The sequence below is a fragment of the Schistocerca piceifrons genome, chromosome X (genome assembly GCF_021461385.2).
Source record: "Schistocerca piceifrons isolate TAMUIC-IGC-003096 chromosome X, iqSchPice1.1, whole genome shotgun sequence".
NCBI lineage: Eukaryota > Metazoa > Arthropoda > Insecta > Orthoptera > Acrididae > Schistocerca > Schistocerca piceifrons.
The window spans coordinates 205004592-205025962 of NC_060149.1; the positions used below are offsets into that span (position 1 = coordinate 205004592).

General features: G+C 40.0%; 1 protein-coding gene across 1 annotated transcript in view; it reads left to right on the plus strand.

Annotated features, from left to right (window-relative positions):
* The first annotated feature begins 3003 nt into the window (after positions 1-3003).
* The window catches only part of LOC124721863 (mothers against decapentaplegic homolog 3-like), a 223740-nt gene continuing 205372 nt past the window's right edge, over positions 3004-21371 (plus strand). Inside the window, exon 1 of the mRNA XM_047246999.1 lies at positions 3004-3555. Within this exon, the coding sequence (XP_047102955.1) occupies positions 3359-3555 (197 nt within the window). The 5' untranslated portion in view covers positions 3004-3358. The remainder of the gene's footprint in view (positions 3556-21371) is intronic.

Consider the following 21371-nt stretch of genomic DNA (forward strand, 5'->3'; position numbering starts at 1 on the left):
CTATTTATTAACTCCTCACCATGTGTTACACTTGTCATTGGTGTAGTGCCTGTAGATGTATAGAACTGAATATTTTGTGTCTTTTTATAATTGAGAGTGAGACCATTTTCAGAAAACCAGTCAATGATATTTCTGAGAACTTTGTTTACCATTGCTTCTGTTTCTGTATGTATGCTAGGATTGATTAAAATACGAGTGTCATTTGCAAAAAGAACTACTTCTGCTTCTTGTATACTAGACTGAAGATTATTTAATATATGAGGAACAGTAGTGGATCTAAAATTGAGCCTTGGGGAACCTCATATGTGATTTCTCCCTAGTCAGAATTATGTCCCTGAACTATATTGCTTGAATTACTAAGTACAACTTTCTGCTTTCTTTTGGTTAGATATGACATTATCAATTGGTTTGCTGGACCATCAGTTGCATAAAACGTCTACTTATCTGGGAGAATACTGTGATTCACACAGTCAAATGTCTTAGAGAAGTCGCAGAAAATACCAGCTGACACTATTTTATTATTTAATGCTTGTAAAATCTAGGAAGAGAAAGTATAAATGGCATTCTCATTAGAGCAAAACTCCTGGAACTCAAACTGTGATTTTATATTCATAAATTCAGTTGTATCATAAAAAGGATTAATAAGCAATCATCTACACCTACATCTACATGGTTACTCTGCAAATCGCATTGAAGTGTCTGGCAGAGGGTTCATCGAACCACCTTCACAACTCTCTATTATTCCAATCTTGCATAGTGTGCAGAAAGAACAAACACCTATATCAGGGGTTGGCAAGTAGTTTTCAGTGAGGTACAGATTCGGCGTAAAATTTTTTATGGAGGTCCAGAAAAAACTAATAATTAAAAGGTACTGTTCTTTATTGTGTTTTCAAGTCGAGTTAGTTTCCAAAAAAAGGGTAAACCAAGTAAAACAAGTAGTTCTCAGTTAATATTGTAATATATTCAATGTGAGAAATTACATCGATGCTCTTGAGCCAGTTTTTTAAAGTTTGATGTATGAGGAGTACAGCAAATTGCGAAGTATGTCTTGGAGGTGGTCATCCGTCAACCTTCACCGATATGTGTTCTTCGAAAAATTCATTTTCAAGAACGACGATTCGCATATATATGTCGAACCAAACATAGTGGCCAGATTCATAGCTACTTTCTTACAATTTTCATATTTTTCAGAAACATGTTTACGCCAATATTCTCCAGTGGATACAGTTTCATACATTTGCAAAGAAATATCTTCTTGCAAGTCAATTATCTCCACTTGAACTGAAGACTTTGAAATGCTGAACAACTTAGCAGCCACATCAGTCCATTCTTGCGATGCATCAACTTCATAAGGAAATTTTAGGAATTGAGACAGCTTTCCAATTTCCACTGCGCTCTCTTTGACTAAGACGACAGGTTTGGAATGGTTTAACTGTCTGGGGTTCTATTGGTCGAGCGTGATTTGTTTTGAACTCCATCAACTTTATGAAGATTCAAAAAACGGTTGGAGGGCACTGTTTTAACAACATTTAAGACTACATCATCTTTGTCAATGTTTGATATAAAATTATCTATACAGGCGTTCTGGCTCTGAGCACTATGGGACTTAACTTCTGAGGTCATCAGTCCCCTAGAACTTAGAACTACTCAAACCTAACTAACCTAAGGACATCACACACATCCATGCCCAAGGCAGCATTCGAACCTGCGACTGTAGCGGTCGCGCGGTTCCAGACTGTAGCCCCTAAAAGCGCTCGGCCACTCTGCCGGGCCAGGCGTTCTGCCTGGTAGGCTTATAGTTAAGGCAATTGTAACTGTATGACTTGAGGGTATCTAGCAGTAATCTACTTTTAGAATTTCGCACCATCACATCTATATTAATGTCACCAAATATTAAAATTTTATGATTCTTATATCTAAGGAAGTACATAAAGAGATTATCTACATGTTTGGCAATAACATTGGCACCAGTTTTGGGGACACAGTACATAGGTACTACAACAATCTTGCTTTTGGGGAAGTGAACAGCAGCAATTTCAATTTCTCCTTCATGCACAAAATCCTTGAGGTCTATTATCTTAACTGTATGTTTGAGATCACTTTTCATTAGTATTGACACTCCTCCATTTTCCATAACTGATCTAAAACAAGCAGTTAAAATTTTAAAGCCAACAGGAGTGTACATCATGGATCCATGTGCTTTAAGTCAGTGGTCATTTAGGCACAGAATATCACAGAGCAAGTCTTCTAAAACTAGTTCAAGTTCATACAGTTTATTTCTCACTGACTGTATGTTTATAAGAAAGAAGAACAGATGATCACAGTCTTCTTTTTATTGTAGTACAGGTTTCTCATAATCTAACTTTATAGTTAATGGTAGTGGTGGTTAAATATTGCACAAACAAAAAATATGTTCGAATGTTAGGCACACTTTAAGAAATACCTGTATTTCTAGTCGGATGGGGGGTGGGGGAGGATATTTTTTTCTCCGTCGGCATCAGAAGTCCTCTATACCTGTCTGCGTATGCACATAAGAGAATAAGACTAAAACACAGATAGATCTTAGTATTCATATCCTTTACTTAGGGTGTAGCCGAAGCTACAGTTGTGTACTTAAACTATCCTTTGCGGATACTGCTCCGAGAGTTAACCAGTTTTGGAGCTGTTCAGTGAAGAATTATTCACAACATTCAACCGTATATTTTTGATAACGTTTCATAGCTACTAAGTGGGTCTTGTTTTCGTAGCCAATGGATCGCGATAACCGCAAAGCGAGGCAACAATGATTTATCGTACGTCTCTCAAGGTGTATAACATGACCCATAACGCATTTCTAAATCTGTATGTGAAAACTTCTTTCTTTACGAGGAACTTTAATCACAATGTATTTTTAAATATGGATCATATAACCGAAGTACCGTACTGTTTGTCACAGTGAAAGTTCGTGTTTATGCAAAAACAATTAGGGCCAATTTCAGTTTGTCAATGTTGGCTGTATGTTTTGCTGCCAATCGTCTGTTAGTAAGCTAAGGTAGAAGGTGTAGGCTGTAGTGTATATTTTCGTGTGTTGAGAAGGTGGATGCGTGTTGCTGGAAAAAGAACCAGTGCTGCGAAAGACTGTTGTTTTTTTTTCTTCTTTTTTTTCGACGGTCGCGTTCACAAGTCGTTTTTGTTGTATCTCTTACGCACTATAAATAAATCACTTGTCGAATTTAGTTTGTGTGACAGTAATGCATTTATTTTATGCAAAAATGTTTCATAAAATAACGTGAATGCAGGATATGCCTGATGACATTTGTTCCGCGGTGTTGATTAGAAACACAAGTTTGGAATTCTGACACCAGGACCGAGTGTGACTATGACGTCTATGCTCCCGTTTACACCTCCAATTGTGAAAAGATTATTAGGGTGGAAGAAAGGGGAAGGCGAGGATAAGTGGAGCGAGAAAGCAGTGAAAAGTTTAGTGAAGAAACTGAAAAAGACAGGAGGATTGGAAGAACTCGAGAAAGCAATTACAACACAAGACATCAATACCAGATGCATCACCATCCCTAGGTAAGTGTAGCCGAGAAAGTTTCAGTTACAGAATATGACTTACAAACGACATATAGCTTGTGAAGTCTTCAGCATTCGTGACGCAATTGAGAAATTTTCTGTTTTCGGTACTTTTCTCGTCATTTGTTTATAAATGGCAAACAATCTTTCTGAAGTAAAACGTGACTTTTTAACTCCTTCGTCGCCTCTTTGAAGGTACTATTTGATCGCTTGTAGATAGTAAATCTCTAAGCTATCTGCCTCTCAGACTACTTTAAAGGTCCATATTATTTGTGGACTGTGAAGTGTATTTACAAAATTCAGTGGGTGCTGTAAGCCCTCTCCACCCTTACGCTCATAAAACTCGTTGTTTGGACGACATTGTAAAAGAAAAAAAATAAATTATTCATTTTGTTTTATCTTGCAGTTGAACACAATACAGTTTATATTAGTGTTACTACTTGGAACTTGTGCACTATATTATCATGCTGTAACAAAGATCTCTCTAAAATGTTCTTTGACAATTGTACTCAATAACTCTACTACCGAAAATATCCTTGTATATTAATAGATCCAAGTAAAGAACAGAAGAGCATGCCATCCATAAAGATAGTATAACGTGTATGTATTTGAGTAAACTGTCTATTGTATCATTCAAACACATGTACAATTGTCACAAACGGATTGTAATTACCATGAGGGAAGTGTCATAGGATGTATGCTAGAAATTTGGTAAGCATAATGTACTAATGAAGGTTTTGAATTTTGGTTTAAAAATCTGATATGAGATACTAAAAACTGATCATATGTTGTGTTATTTTGAAATGGAAGATAGCATGTTTCATTGATTACATTAAACACTGTGTTTAGAGAGGCTCCAAAAAGAAATATTCATGCTTTATACATTAATTGTGTCACCTACATGTACTGCATTGGTATCGGAAAGGGATATAGTGATCAATAAGAAATTTGTTCTGTTATTGTGCTTCTTAAAATCAAATAAATAATCAAAACTGTGGTAACACAACAAAAATTGTTTGTTTAAGCTTGAACAATATCTTTATTAAGACAGATTTTCCATGTTTGGAAGGATGAAGGAATATCTACTGTATAATAGTGTAGGACCTTTGTGTCTTGTGCATCGTAATGAAGTGTTTATAGTACAGATGCAACAAAGGTTCCATAAATTCATAAACCGGAATTGAGTTTTTTCATACAAGTGTTATGCATCACAAATCTTGTTATACTGGCATGCTGCTATATTACTCTATTTATTTCTAAATGTTTTGTGTTAGTGAATTTCATATTATTTGTTGTTTAAAAACTGAGAGATATTGCAATTTATTTTATAAAAGGGGGCATTTGTGGCTTTGATGTTTTCCGTAAATGTGGTCCTGTAACCTGGAAGACATTTCAAAGTGTAAGACTAAAATAAATTGGTCCAGTAAAGAGTCCCATTATTGCTCATCTATGTCAATTTCAGTGTGGAGTTTTTGAATTGATTGATTATTTATTCATCCTATTGAGTATATCAGTACATTTTTGTACAGTTTGTATGGGATGTGGAAGATGTATCATTGCAAAATAATCATAAATATCAGGGAGAGATCAGCTATTTACAAAATGAACAAACATAACAAAGTTACAATTTGTAATATCTAAAAAATTAAAATGTTTGTAGTCATATGAATTCTGGTTTGTGGGCTACAGCATGCAGACCCTAAATAGCTATGCTTAAGTTACATATACACAAACAAATTATATGAATTTAAAGCATTGGAACTTTGTTTCTAGAAATTTTTTATAGAGTTTATTCATCTTTGAACATTTTACATGATATCGGTGTAAATGTTTACATATAATGCTAAGAGACATAAGGCATGTAAAATTTCATAATATTGACATCAGTGACACATTACTACTGATAATGTGACAATTATGTATGCAGAAACTTTTTAACCAACTATTTGTTACAACTTACTACAACAGTAATTAGTCAGAACTTTGTCACTTAAATGTGATTTCTCATACACTTTTAGCGAGTAGTATGCTTTCTTCGTAAACCACTGCAAAAATAATTTTAAATGTACTGGAGGGAACAGAATGAGCAGCTTTCAGAAGTCTATTGAAAAATCTGGGACCTAGCAAGCAATGGTATAAATAAAGTATTTTTCGATGCAACATTCATTTCTTTCGTTGATCTAATGGAAATCAGGTCTTTTTGGATATAGTTATATGATTTGATATCTGCTTGGTTTTTTTTCTGATAATTTTGTTATTGAGTGGGAAGCTCTATAACCAACTTTTGCTTCTTCTGTTATAAAAGTGGCAATTGATGTTTTTCTGTAGGATCTCTAAATGATGAATGGTGAAACAAGTTAAGTTGGTGAGAGAAGTTGAGACAACTACATATAGGAATGCTTGGGGGATTTTTAAAACTGTTTGAAAAGTAGACTACTATATTAATATGTGTTTATAAATAAGAATGTTCTCTTTGTTTAATTGTAAGTGACTCAGATCTGTATTCCTAGAAAATCAACAATAGCTTATCACAGACTGGGCACACTATATTTGTTACGAGGTGGACAACCTTGTCAAACAATACTGTTAACGAGAATTTCTTTTCTCTTTGGGTGTTGCCAAACAATGCCGTTGACAAGAATTTCTTTTCTCTTTGGGTGTTGCCAATCATGTTCATTTCTTGTGGATTGGCTCTAATACAATTAATAAAAAATCACAATTAACTGTTTTTAAAAGCCTGATCTGTCTATTGAGCTGTGTCATAACCTATGCAAGATTCTGTCAGTTGTGGTATTGTCTGCACAATGTGATGGTTAGCGAGTGATATGAAACTAAACTTATGTTGCATATTAGTTCGATTGTGATTTTACACAGAAATTGTAACATTGTTAGGAGTTTCACACAGTGCTTTGTCTACTGAATTTTTGTGCCTCTAAATTGGAATTATCCTTCAAAGCTTAGATCCTTGTACCTATTTTGAACTTCAGTGTTTCTATATTAGGATAGATCTAGAGCAATCGATAGGGTCAGCCATAGTCAAATGTAAGGAAACACTTTTTATCTGCACCTGTCTTTTCGTGGAGTTCTGTATCAGTTCCATGCTGAATTGTAAATCATGAGATCTGTGACACTGTTCACTCTGCAATCAGATTTTTCTGTTTCCTCCATAGATTATTCATGCTACATTACAATGATTGTTTACAAAAACCACAGCTGCTGATAACCCCTTCTTTGAATTCTTGTCAGGTACGAGCAGATGGTCAATTTTCAATTCCCTAACAGAGGTAAATAAGAATGTAGAAATAGAAGTGAAAACACTGATGTATATGTAAAATGGCCTCCATTTCCTTGCCACATCAAATTACGATAAAAATTCAAGCTACCAACTGTAACCTTTTGATCTTTGTCAGTATGTTGTCAAAGAAACTGTGTTCTCCAACAATTACGATCGTTGTATCTGTATTACCACCACTGCCAAAACAACAACAACATGAGGTGTTTGTTTTATGTTTCTTTTCTACTGCAAGACTGGATAACTAATGAGGACATATTGAATCAACTTGGAAAGAAAAGAAATTTATGGCACAGCTTGACTGAAGGAAGGGGATTATTCATAGAACATCCTGAGGCATCAAGGGATCACCAGTTTGTCACTAGAAGACAGGATGGAGTTAAAAAAAAGTAGATGGAATCCGAAGCTTGAATACAGCAAGCAGTTGCAAATCGATGTATGCTGCAGCAGGTGCACGAAATGAAGAGACTTGCACAGGAGAGATTAGTGATGTGGAGAGCCACATCAGAACAGTCTTAGGACTGAAGACTATGCCAACAACAACAACAACAACAACATTCTACCAAAGACAATAACTGATAAAGTTTAAAATGGTTCACACCAAATTCAACCTAACCTTAGAAAATACATCTTGTTTAAGTCCACACTACTAGCAGTGAAGAATGGCAGTGTGCTCTAAATGTAGGGAAGTGTATGTTAATACAAATAAATTCTGTGTGCTGCATGACACAGTCATGTCGATTAAATATCTGGGCATAGGAACGGGAATGGGCATACCAGGACAGTTGTAGGGAAAGTGAATGGTTGACTTCAGTTTATTGAGAGAATTTTAGGAAAGTGCAGCTCATCTACATAAGGACCACGTATAGAACGCTAGTGCTACCAATTCTCAGGTACTGCTCTAGTGTGCGGAATCCACACTAGGTTGCATTAAAGGAACGCATTAAAGCAATTAAGAGGGGTGCTGCTAGATTTGTTACTTGTAGATTCGATCAATGCTTTGTAAAATCACATGGAAGCAGGGACGATGATGCTTGTGTTGTGAGGCACTATTCAGAAAATTTAGATAACTGACATTGAAGCTGACTGCATAACATTTCTACTGCCGCCAATGTAAAGACCCCAAATGTAAGAGAAATTGGCGCTCATATGGAGGCATATAGACAATGGTTTTTCCTTCCCTCCATTTGCGAGCGGAACAGGAAAGGAAATGACTGGTGGTGGTACAAAATACCTTCTACCATGCACCAGACAGCGGATTGTGGAGTGTGTATGTAGATGTAGATGATATCCTGGACAGTGACACAGAGAATTTTTGTTGAGAACCTTACGCACTGTCCCTCCTCCATTGCTGGCCAAACACTGGCAGTGAAAATTTCCACCACTAGGATTCTCACTGGCATACATCAGAGTTGAGTGCCACGGCATGAGTGTGTATTCACGACATCAGCTTTGGAGGTGGGAAGTCGTTACATTACTTGAAAAACAGCTGAATAACATATTAAGAAAATAAACTTGTTTTTAATAGAGTAGCAGTGTTTCTGTTAATTATGGTACTTTAGGTCACAAATTTGTAAAATTCTTTGATGAGTAAGTTCTTAAATATAGTGTTGTGGTCTTCTTTTGGAAAACCTTTTCTTTTCCAGGATCACAAGGAAGGATAGATTACTGGTTTCAGCCAGTTGTAGGGCCATCTTCAGATCTGAAGAGAAATTAGATTACATTCAGTTCTCATTCTGTAGACCCATAAATGAGATCATTCTTGTGGGTGTGGAATGTGTCAAAAAGTATAACATAAAAAAGTAGAACATTTGAATGTAATATTCACTTCCCTGATCATTTGTTAGCAGCGTGTCAAGATACATGATTACATTACAGTAAACAGGAACTGCTAATATTTACAGAACTAATATACCGACTGAATGAAACATAGTTATGCAGAAGGCTACAGACCAGTGTTCATAAAATGAAGAACAGATAAAATTAATTGTTCCAAAATAGTTGTAAGAGTGCATGCCATGTAATAGAAACCAGTGTCTACATCAGTTAATAGAGCGAAATGCTTTGTCATAGTCATGTTTACAATTCCAAATGGTAAGATAAAATTGAGTAAAGTAGTGGAAATAAACCACAGTCACGGTATATACTAAACAGTTTTGAATACACACCACTCAATAATTGTAGTTACAGTATGTATATACACTGTACACCATTTCATTGTGCAGTATAACAGAGTGAATAGTACAAAATTTCTTCCCAATTGTGAATATTTTTGATATCAGCTGTATTAAGTGTGGAAATCATTCCTTGGACATGAACATTTGTGCCAGCACAATTTTTTGTGTATCACCAAAAGGAATTATCTGCATGCCTGATACAGGTGATGTCAAAATTATTTGCAATTGCAGCTAAATTCCGTAATATTACTACAGCTGCAGATGGCCACCAATGTGTGTGCATGTCTGAAAGAACAGACATTAAGAGTGAATAGTATCGTATGGATAATGGACCACATATTATTATACTTCGATTACAAGGTATTAACATAGACATCAAGCTACAAAGAGCATACTTCATAACACAACTTTCTCAGATGGGATCTTATTAAGTTCAGAATAGGTCCCTCAATGGTTTTACTTTTTTTACGATAAGACGGAAGATTAGATCAGTACTGTAAATTAATATTATATAACCTCTCCATATATTTTTCACTTAACAGGTATCTGCGCCTTGTGTTAATAAATAAATTTTTTGACAATCTCTTAGAATTATGTAGACTCTCGCATTGTGTACGTCCTGAGCATTTGTAATGTGTGGAATTATTGTGGTATACCCATATCTGCCTCCGCCAACATAATAACATAGACTTCATTCTACGTACACTGTGTTATCTGCAACTGTTGTGTTAAATTAGGTTATATTTCTGTTGTTTTGTAAATGGAAAATGTTGTACTTGTAGTGTTTTGACAGCCATTTTTGTTACATTAATGCATATATACTACATAGAACATGATGGAACACAGCAGTCTCTACATATTGTTCACTTATGTTGCTTTTATCTAAGATTGCACTATAGTTCCCTTCACCTTCTCATTGTACATCTCCACATGTGCTTACGGTACTTGTACCTGGCTACGTAGTGCAGACTTAATAAGAGAACTTCCCCAAATATCATCTTTTCAGCCTCAAGATAGGTCTCTCAATCAGTCAACAAGACAGGAGATTTGAACAGTACTTTATAATAATGAACCCAGCAATGCATCACGATTACTAAATACAAAGGGTATCAGGGAAGTTTTGCAATACAACTTTACGTATTTAATTTTTTCGAAGTAATTTCTGCCACGTTGAATACACCTCTCCATCGTCTGAAACCACTGAAAGCTATATTTGTGACAGTCTTTTTTTTTTTTTTTTTTTTTTTTTGCACCTATTTGTGACTCAGCATCTCCGCTATTTGGTGAGTGGCAACTTCCCTTTTCACAATACTGTTACCTTCCATCCTGGGTTTTCCATTGTTTTAAAGGACAAATCCGTGATTTTGATATCTTCAATGGTCAAGGATGATTCAATTGATGCATCTACTGGAGATATAAGGAAACCCAAAATAGCCACTTTTTACAACCAGACAAAAGTTGGTGATGGTCTAGTGGAACAGCACTGTGTACACTATTCTTTGGTGATGGAGATGGTATGCTGTTATTTTCTTTGGTCTTCTGAACTTGTCTGGGATAAGATGCATTGTGCATATACTTAATGAATAGTGGCTATAAAACATTCAAACGAGATAATTTTACACAATCATTTCGATGAGAGCTGGTTTCATCCCAGATTCAAAGGCACATCAAACATTTTAAGGTCACAGTTGAAATTAGGAAAAGCGGTACCCGTATACTCGAGACAGGTGTACTAAAATTCAGTCAACCTGAACACTGGCCTGTAGGTTTTAGGGGAAGATGCCAGTTCTGTGGTCAAGTGAAAAGCAAAAATACAAGGAGGTGTTGCTCAAACTGTCTAAAGTGGATATGCTAAGCTCATTGTTTCAATGTGTGGAATGACTGTTTCAAGAGATTGTATTTTCATTTATTAATTTTGTAAAATTCAACTGGTATATCATCAAATTTATGTTTTACTAATATTTTATGTTTCATATCTGTACTCATTTTTATACAAACTAAGATTAATATTTGTTTAACAGTGAAGCATTTTAAGATATAATTTGCTTTTTTTTAATTACATATTATGGCAGTAGTACAACAATATAAAGATAATAGATTGTAGTCATATAACATTGGAAAAACTCAATGGATGACTATTGTCACGGACATGACCTATCATGTAACTTTTTAGGCACGACCACTGGAGGGTTAATAATCCCTACCAATTTACCCATTCATTTTAAATGAGTTCATTATTTCCCAATCAAGGTTTCACATGCAGTAACAGTAAACAAGGCTCAAGCTCAGAGAGAGAGAGAGAGATGTGAGGAGATGGATGGTGAAAGGGGGAAGAAGAGGAGATGGACAGTGAGAGGGAGGGGGGATATCAGGGTGTTTATACAATTCCCATAAATACAAAGGGTACTAGGAAAGTTTAGCAATAGGATGCAATTATAAGTCACAGGAAGCTAATTGCTGTTGTGCTCAGAGAATATTTCATACTTGCATTGTAGCTGCTGTGCCAAGTCTGTAAGCGCAGTCGTTCACTAGTAGGGTTGGTATGAAGTGCTTTTTATGGCATCGTCGTCACGATGTGAGATTCGTGCAGTTTAGCGGTACAACTTTGCGCACGGTCTGAACGTAGACCAGTGCTTTGAAGAAATGACACTTGCACTCGGTGATGTGTTTCCATATTGTACAACTATATTCATGTGGTACACAGAATTCCAAAGAGGAACTTTCACTCTGGAGGATGCCGAGAGGACAGGAAGGCCACAATCATCAGTTACAGAGGAATATGTTGATGCTGTGAGGAAAATGCTAGATGAACACAGGCAAGTGACCTCTAAGCAGATGGAGGATACCTTAGGACTAAATGCACTAGCAATTTGTTCTATTCTGTGATCATTTGCAAGTAAAGAAACTTTGTTGTCTCTGGGTGCTGACATGTGACTTGGTGCCGAGGGATGTTAAAGAAGTTTTCTAGAGGACACTCTTCAGTATGTGTAAAACATCATGACAGGTGACGAGACTTGGCTGTACTATTATGATGTGCTGACTAAGACTAAAAAAAAAAGCTTGGGACTTTGAAGGTGACAACACAGCCAATAACTGCCAGAAAATCATGATCAGTAAAGAAGAAAATGATAACTGGTTTTTTTCAAATTGAACGGAATTAAGGAACATGTTGTTTTGGACACACAGAACACAGTCACAGCTGAGTGGTACACTGAGCAGTGCCTGCCCAAAGTCATCCAATCTTTGAAGAACCTGCGACTGAAGTCAAGAATGGACACTTGGTTCCTTCATCGTGATGACGCTTCAGCTCACCACGCCAAAGTGTACACCAAATATTTGTAGGGTAAAGGAATGAAACTTCTTGACCACCCTCCTTACAGTCCAGAACTTGGTCTCTGTAACTTTGCACTATTCCCGCATGTGAAAATGAAGCTGAAAGGATTTGTTCTTCTTTTGGGTTTATGTAGTCTTACTTTTTTGAAGACCAAAAACTGAAGTGTTCAGTAGTTTGTTTTTATTTTGGAGGAAATCTTTTGGCAGTTCCCTCTTATATACAGGGTGAAGCAAAATTCGCGCACTTGGACATCACAGCACGACACCTCCGATACCAGCTATAAAAAGTCCGCCCCCGGTAGCTAAGTGGACAGCGTGACAGGATGTCAATCCTAATGGCCCAGGTTCGATTCCTGGCTGGGTTGGAGATTTTCTCCGCTTAGGGACTGGCTGTTGTGTTGCCCTAATCATCATCATCATTTCATCCCCATCGATGAGCAAGTAGCCGAAGTGGCGTCAAATCGAAATATTTGCTTCTGGCGAACGGTCTACCCGATGGGAGGCCCTAGTCACATGACATTTATTTATTTAGCAATAACAAAATTTCTCTCACAAAATTTTGTGTGGTGAGTATATCTGGCAGAAAAAGTATGTTAAAGAGTGGCAATCTGGCAACACTGTACCCACATGTATGGTAACTACCTCTACCCACATGTATGGTAACTACCTCTGTCAGCAGGAATTAGTTGTGCTGTACAATTGGCACAGTGGATAAAGTTTTAGGTTGGCATGCAGGAGGTCTAGGGTTCGATCCCGGGTTACACTGCATTTTTTAATTTGCTAATTTCATTCTGACATTTCAGACTGTAATGTACACTGTTTCTTAGGTAACATGTATTCTTCATTTACAACATTCTGTAATGCTGGATGTAACAAATTCTTGGTTAGACAAATAAGAAATAGACAGTTGAAACAAATGACCTGTCATAGGACAGGAGAACTACAAAAACAATATCAATTTCGAGATGCTAAAGACAGACAGCACAGTACAATAACACACCATCTACTTGTCATTTATACTACATGTAATGTGAGCGCTCAGATGTCGCACATTAGCAGTGAGTGACAATAATAATGTCCCATTTGAATGACAGTATGACCTTCACAACAGAATACGTTGTCCTCAGAACAACAGATGCTCAAAGCGACCTCCCTGCACTTTCAAACATTGCACAATCTGCCAGATCATACAGCTCTAGACCTTTTGCAGCAAAGCTGCAAAGTAACAAGAGCAGCACAAACACGTGCTACCAATTCCTCCACAGTCGTCGGCAGAGTAGAGTACATGTGCTCCTTCAGGTGTCCCCACGGGAAGAAATCCAGGGGATTTAGGTCAGGTGAACATGGTAGCCATGAAACTGGACCTCCATGTCCAAGCAATTTCTCTGGAAATGTTCTGTCCAAATACTGTTGCACATTAATTACAGAGTGCGGAGGTGCACCATCGTGTTGGAACTGTGTCCTCTGCTGAATGTGTAGTGGAATATCTTCCAGCCCATTGGGCTGATAGTTTTAGAAAAATGCAGGATATCTTTGTGCAGTCAACCGGTCAGGCAACATGTAGGGGCCCTGACACCAGTCGCCCAATATTACGGCCCAGATGTTGATAGCAAAGCGAATGTGATATTCACGGTCGCAGGTGACGTTGTGAGAGTTAACGACACACCAGTGGTGGGCGTTGTGCATATTGAAGACACCCTCGTGAGTGAATGCTTCATCCAACCAAATTACGGTGTTCACGTAGTCATCGTTGGCTTCCTGTTGTTGTTGGAACCATTGGATTCTGTCATGAACGTGTTACTCTGCTCGCAACTAGTCCCTGTCTGGTGCACAGCGAATACAGTATAAACACGCTGTCAGTTCTGTGTGCTGTTCCACTTAATGCGCTTTACCCCTCTGACAGATATTGTTCGAATGATTCATCCCGACACCGCTAACTGTGAAATGTTCGGTTTTGAATTACACTATTTCCCTAATGGTAACAGACAGGATGTTTCCACAATCCCATCAATAGAATAATAAAAACAATAATCATAATCCATTGAGATACATACTAAACAACATGCAGTTACCTGACTCAGTGCTGAAAGGCGTAATTAGAGGGACCATGGTGATAACACACACAAACAATAACAGAATTTGGACATTATTCGCAAAGCATGTTGCAAGTCCCACTGGTAACGTAAGGCCCTAGCAAAACATAATGGACCTGAACGAGGCAAGAATAATAATAGTTGGTACTAATCTATGGGGCAATTGAAGGAGGGTACAAAGAAAACAGGTTTCGCATCTATATAGTAGATGAAGTGGTGTGAATAAGTTTATGCCCACGACGTGGAAAGGTCTTCTTTCAAAGCTGACCAATCTTCCATTTCTACGATTGTAGGAAGTGAAAATGTTTTCTAGAGGACCCACTGCAATCACTGTTGACAATTAAGATGCCAGATACCGTAACACCTGGACTACATTTACCAAATAAAAAACATATGCCTCAACCCAGGATCGAGCCATTGACTTCCAGCATGCTAATCCAAAACTCTGTCCACTGCACCAATTGTACAGCAGTACTAACATCTGTGGGCAGAGGTAGTTACCCTACATGTGGTTATAGTGTTGCCAGATTGCCACTCTTTAACGTCCTTTTTCTGCCGGATGTACCTGCCAGATGAAATTTTATGAGCGAGATTTTTTTATCGCTGGCATGTGAGAAGTCGCACTGCGAAGCCTAGGTGCATGAATTTTGCTTTACCCTGTATATATTTTTCCAAATAATGCTTTCACCCGAAGAATGCTGGAAAACCAGTTATCACTAGTAATATTCCTATTAGAGCCATAAATTGGTTTTTCAGGGTGAAGGACATCATCTTTTGTGGCATTGCTGACTAAATTACGTCCAGATTCCTGTTTTCCACAATACACTCAAAATTGATTGAGTACGTCATTTTACATCTACATCTACATCCAAACTCCGCAAGCCACCTGACGGCGTGTGGGGGAGGGTACTTTGAGTACCTCTATCGGTTCTCCCTTCTATTCCAGTCTCGTATTGTTCGTGGAAAGAAAGATTGTTGGTATGCCTCTGTGTGGGCTCTAATCTCTCTGATTTTATCCTCATGGTCTCTTCAAGAGATGTACGTAGGAGGGAGCAATATACTGCTTGACTCCTTGGTGAAGGTATGTTCTCGAAACTTCAACCAAGCTACTGAGCGTCTCTCCTGCAGAGTCTTCCACTGGAGTTTATGTATCATCTCCGTAACGCTTTTGCGATTACTAAATGATCCTGTAACGAAGCGTGCTGCTCTCCGTTGGATCTTCTCTATCTCATCTATCAACCATATATGGTACGGATTCCACACTGGTGAGAAATATTCAAGCAGTGGGCGTTTCGGATTGCATTTCCTTAGGATTCTTCCAATGAATCTCAGTCTGGCATCTGCTTTACCGACGATCAACTTTATATGATCATTCCATTTTAAATCACTCCTAATGCCTACTCCCAGATAATTTATGCAATTAACTGCTTCCAGTTGCTGACCTGCTATATTGTAGCTAAATGATAAAGGATCTTTCTTTCCATGTATTCGCAGCACATTACACTTGTCCACATTGAGATTCAGTTGCCACTCCCTGCACCATGCGTCAATTCGTTGCAGATCCTCCTGCATTTCAGTACAATGTTCAATTGTTACAACCTCTCGATACACTACAGCATCATCCACAAAAAGCCTCACTGAACTTCCGATGTTATCCACAAGGTCATTTATGTATATTGTGAATAGCAACGGTCCTACGACACTCTTACTTTGGAAGACTTCTCTCCATTGAGAATGACATGCTGCGTTCTGTTATCTAGGAACTCTTCAATCCAATCACACAGTTGGTCTGATAGTCCATATGCTCTTACTTTTTTCATTAAACGACTGTGGGGAACTGTATCGAATGCCTTGTTGAAGTCGAGAAACACGGCATCTACCTGGGAACCCCTGTCTATGGCCCTCTGGGTCTCGTGGACGAATAGCGCGAGCTGGGTTTCACACGATCGTCTTTTTCGAAACCCATGTTGATTCCTACAGAGTAGATTTCTAGTATCCAGAAAAGTCATTATACTTGAACATATGTGTTCCAAAATTCTACAACTGATCAACGTTAGAGATAGTGGTCTATAGTTCTCCACATCTGTTCGACGTCCCTTCTTGAAAACGGGGATTACCTGTGTCCTTTTCCAATCCTTTGGAATGCTACGCTCTTCTAGAGACCTGCGGTACACCGTTGCAAGAAGGGGGGCAAGTTCCATCGCGTACTCTGTGTAAAATCGAACTGGTATCCCATCAAGTCCAGTGGCCTTTACTCTTTTGAGCAAATTTAATTGTTTTTCTATTATTATTATTTATTCTATTGTTTAATTGTTTTACAATCTATAAGTGCGGTTACTTTTACGTTGTATTTGGGAGGTTTGCTTGGAATAAGCTGCCAGAAGGAACACTTCTCCCTAAAAGAAAGCATTGTTCATCAACTGTGAGGCATTCCCTTGGTGTGAAATTGTGCTGAAAATTCTTTATAAATTGTTCCATAATTTACAAATTAGAGCCAGAGTATCTGATTTTCTTCCGTCTGCTGTCTGTCTTGTGCTGTAGTCACCAAAGAAGAGACATCACATCAGAAAACGAGATCGCTTTTCCCTCATTGTTAAGTAGCAAACTTCTATTCCACATCCTTTGGAGTTATCCCACACGTTTTAGCACTTGTACTGCTAAAACAGCAAGAACCGGTAAGAAAAATGAATTGAATCAGGGCGATAATTTCAATTTCAAGTGTCAGAGTAGCATTTGTGTGTCTGGAGAAGTTATTCTTCATTTTCTGAATATTGATTATTCCATCATCAACAAATAGTTACAGTGTATGTTATTTTTGTTTTAACGTCTTTAGCTTTGTCTTTCAGTCTTGGTAAGTAACTTATTATATTATGTGATCGCATTTTCAGATTTTTTTACTCCAATTAGTGGTTCCTTCAATTCCTATGAATTCCTTTAAATCAGTATCCTCACCTTTCTCTTATCATTCACTTGCCCCTATTCTGTCTGAGAGCTATGATTTTCTAATAGTAGATTTTCGCTATCACAGTCACTAATGTTGTTATCACAGTTGAGAAGTTGTTCTCCTGTATCATATTCCTCTGGCCACTTTATCCAAACATTAGGGTCTAAGCTTCTCTCTGCCGTAATGGAAATTATACATTTTTCTGAAATAAAAAAGAATATAAATAAATATAATGAAAAACTGATTAATGTATGCATCAAATAGATCCTTCCCAGGGGTTCACAACTCTTTTGTGGGTATGTGTGTGATGAACACAGGACCCTGAACTAGTGCCGCTCTCTTTCCTTTCCAGGCTGCGTGCCTTCCTTTTCCACATCCCTCCCTATCCCTCCCCCTGTAAACCGAGCGAGGTGGCGCAGTGGTTAGCACACTGGACTCGCATTCGGGAGGACGACGGTTCAATCCCGTCTCCGGTCATCCTGATTTAGGTTTTCCGTGATTTCCCTAAATCGCTTCAGGCAAATGCCGGGATGGTTCCTTTGAAAGGGCACGGCTGATTTCCTTCCCCATTCTTCCCTCACCCGAGCTTGCGCTCCGTCTCTAATGACCTCGTTGTCGACAGGACGTTAAACACTAATCTCTTCCTCCTCCCTCCCCCTGCCCTTCCCCCCCCCCCCCCCCCGCCCCTATCCCTTTGCAGGTCCGTGTGTTACAAAACGCCCGAGGTATTCCTGCCTGTCATAAGAGGCGGCTAAAAGGAGTCTCGCAAGTTTTGGCCTTTAAGTGATGGTCCCCTGTTGGGTTTGACCTCCACCCTTCTAAATTTTCCTGAAGAGCAAGCCAACTGGGGAAGGTCGCCTTACATGGTGCATCATGTCCATTGTGCATTGAGATCTTTAGCCCACTTTCTCTTCGTCACATTGCAGTCCCACTCATTCTCCATCTCTTGGGCGAGGACACCTTCCTGTGTGCTTTTTCCACCATGCACTATGCAGTGTCGCTTTCTGCGCTGACGATCACCATGTACTTCTTAGCACCTCACATCCAGCTTGGTAGCCAGTCCATTGCAGTGGGGCTGCCATTTACCCTGTTGGTTGTAGCCCCCTGACATCACAGGGATCGCTCTGCTGATGCCTGCGCCACTAACTCCCTAGGTATGCCACGGAGTAGTTGCCCATCGCCCTGGGGCATCGGGACTCCTGGCAATGGCCATCCTGCTAGGTAGCCTTTGCTGAGGCTGAGTGGTGCCCGTTGGAGGGCCCCTGGCCAGAGTGGGTAGCATCAGGGTGGATGACACGCTATAAAGTGTAGTACGTCATCTCTTTCTGGTGGTCTGCCACTAGCAGTCTCTAAACGGGCAAAGTCTAACTTCATTGCTAAGAAATATGACCCCAAATCGTTCCCCTCCCTAGCCACACCATGGGAGCAATGCCAGGCTAAGCATGGCAGTGAAGCTTATTCACCCTGGTACCTTTTATGCACGAGAGTTGATGGAAATCTTTCATGTCCACGAAGCATCAATTTTTTGTGGAGCATTTGGAGGACAAGTTAGGGGAGATGGAGTGCTTGTCCAAAATGCGCTCTGCATCAGTTTTGATAAAAACAGCTTCCCCTGCCCAGTCACGGGCATTACTCGCTTATGACAAGTTGGGGAATGTTTCTGTTACCATCACGCCCCATAAGAGCTTAAATATGGTCCATTGTATTATGTTCCACTGGGACCTTCTTTTGCAGTCTGACAACGAGCTGTGCACCAATTTCGAGTGGTGAGGTGTTCATTTCGTGCAGCGTGCCCATCGGATTCCAAGGGATAATCAGGTTGCCACCGGTACCTTCATCTTGGCCTTTGAGGGTGACACATTGTCCGAGAAGGTCTAGTTCATGGTCTACTGCTGTTATGTCAATCCATATATCCCTCCCCCAGTGCGGTGCTTTAAGTGCTGGAAGTTGGCCATATGTCTTCCCGCTGTACTCCCAGCGTCACATGTCGAGAATGTAGATGTCCATCACATCCCAATACTGCAAGTGCCTCACCTCCCACCTGTGTCAACTGCGGAGAGCATCGTTCATCTTGCTCGCCAGACTGCAGGATTCTCCAGAAAGAACCTGAACCAACTGACCTACACTGAGGCTAAGAGGAAATTTTTGCACCTACATCCTGTGGCTTTGACCTTCTCTTACGCCACCGCTCGAGAACAATTGTAGCCCCATCAGTTCCTTGCATTCCTGTCGCCTCTCAGAACCAGAAGACTACACCTTCCCTCTTGATGGTAGGGGGCACTTCCCTCCCTGTTATTCCTGCACCACCTAGTTCTGGAGCAACACCGCCCCAACCATCAGGGATATCAGTCCCCACTTCTGAGCCGGAGGGGGGCCTTGGGTCCCTCCCTTCCAAGGTTTCTGCTAGTGGGAAAGATGACACCCACCAGGGGCTGAAGAGCCCAAAAAGCAGCTGGTTGTATGGCTTCACTCTCATCCTCAGTCCTGGAGACTGAATCAGTGAAGTCGTCCCAGCCAAGGAAACCCAAGGAGCAGTGAGAGAAATCCAAAAAGATGATCCCAAAGACCAAGGGAATTGCGGTGGCACCCACACCACTGCTACCTGCAAGCTCCGCGTCTGGGAATGAGGTGGAGATTCTGGCGTCCACTGAGGACCTAAATCTCGCCGGACCCTCAGACACAATGGATATAGACTGCTCAGGCAATAAGTCGGTGGCAGCAGGTGACCCTGAGGCGTAAACTGCCTCATTTAGTGTTTCATGCCTTCCCAGTCTCACTGTCACATAATCCTCCAGTGGAATTGCGGCGGTTTTTTCCACCGCCTCTTCAAACCACTCTTGAAGCTGTGGCTGTCAGAATAAGAATGACACAGGAAGTAACTGTCTGCATTGTATATCTTCCTCCAGATGGTGCAGTACCCCTGAATGTATTAACTGCACTGATTGATGAACTCCCTAAACCTTTCCTACTTTTGGGAGATTTTAATGCCCATAACCCTTTGTGGGGTGGCACCGTGCTTACTGGCTGAGGCAGAGATGTTGAAACTTTACTGTCTCAGTTCGACCTCTGCTTTTTAAATACTGGGGCCGCAACACATTTCAGTGTGGCTCATGGAAGTTACTCGGCCATTGATTTATCAATTTGCAGCCCAGAACTTCTCCCATCTATCCACTGGAGAGCACGTGATGACCTGTGTGGTGGTGACCATATCCTCATCTTCCTGTCACTGCCCTGGCATCAGGCACACGGACACCTGCGCAGATGGGCTTTAAACAAGGCGGACTGGGAAACTTTCACCTCTGCTGTCACTGTTGAATCTCCCCCACAAGGGAACATTGATGTGATGGTTGAGCAGGTGACTACAACAATCCTTTCTGTGACAGAAAATGCGATCCCTTGCTCTTTAGGGTGCTCCCGGAGTTAGGCAGTCCCTTTGTGGTTACTGGAAGTTGCGTAGGCAATTAAGGAGCATCGGCGAGCTCTACAGCAGCATAAGCGGCACCCTTCCCTGGAGCACCTCATAGTCTTTAAGCGGCTCTGTGCCCGTGTTCGCCAACTTGTCAAACGACGGAAACAGTAGTGTTGGGCAAGGATCAAATGTGTTTTTGGGTACCAGACCCGACAGGTGTTCCTGGTGTTAACACAAATGGCATGTTTTCTACAGACACAATCGCGATTGCCAAGCACTTTGCTGACCACTATGCTCGAGCCTCAACATCGGAGAATTACCCCCCAGCCTTTCGCACTCGGCTGGAATGGAAAGTCCTCTCGCTCACTACACTCCATAGTGAATCCTTTAATGCCCCATTTACAGAGTGGGAGCTCCTCAGTGCCCCTGCACATTGCCACGAAACAGATCTTGGACAAGATCGGATCCAGAGTCAGATGATTAAATACCTCTCATCTGCCCACAAGTGACATCTCCTTGTCGTCTTCAACCGCATCTGGTGCGATGGCGTCTTTCGTCGCAATCGCAG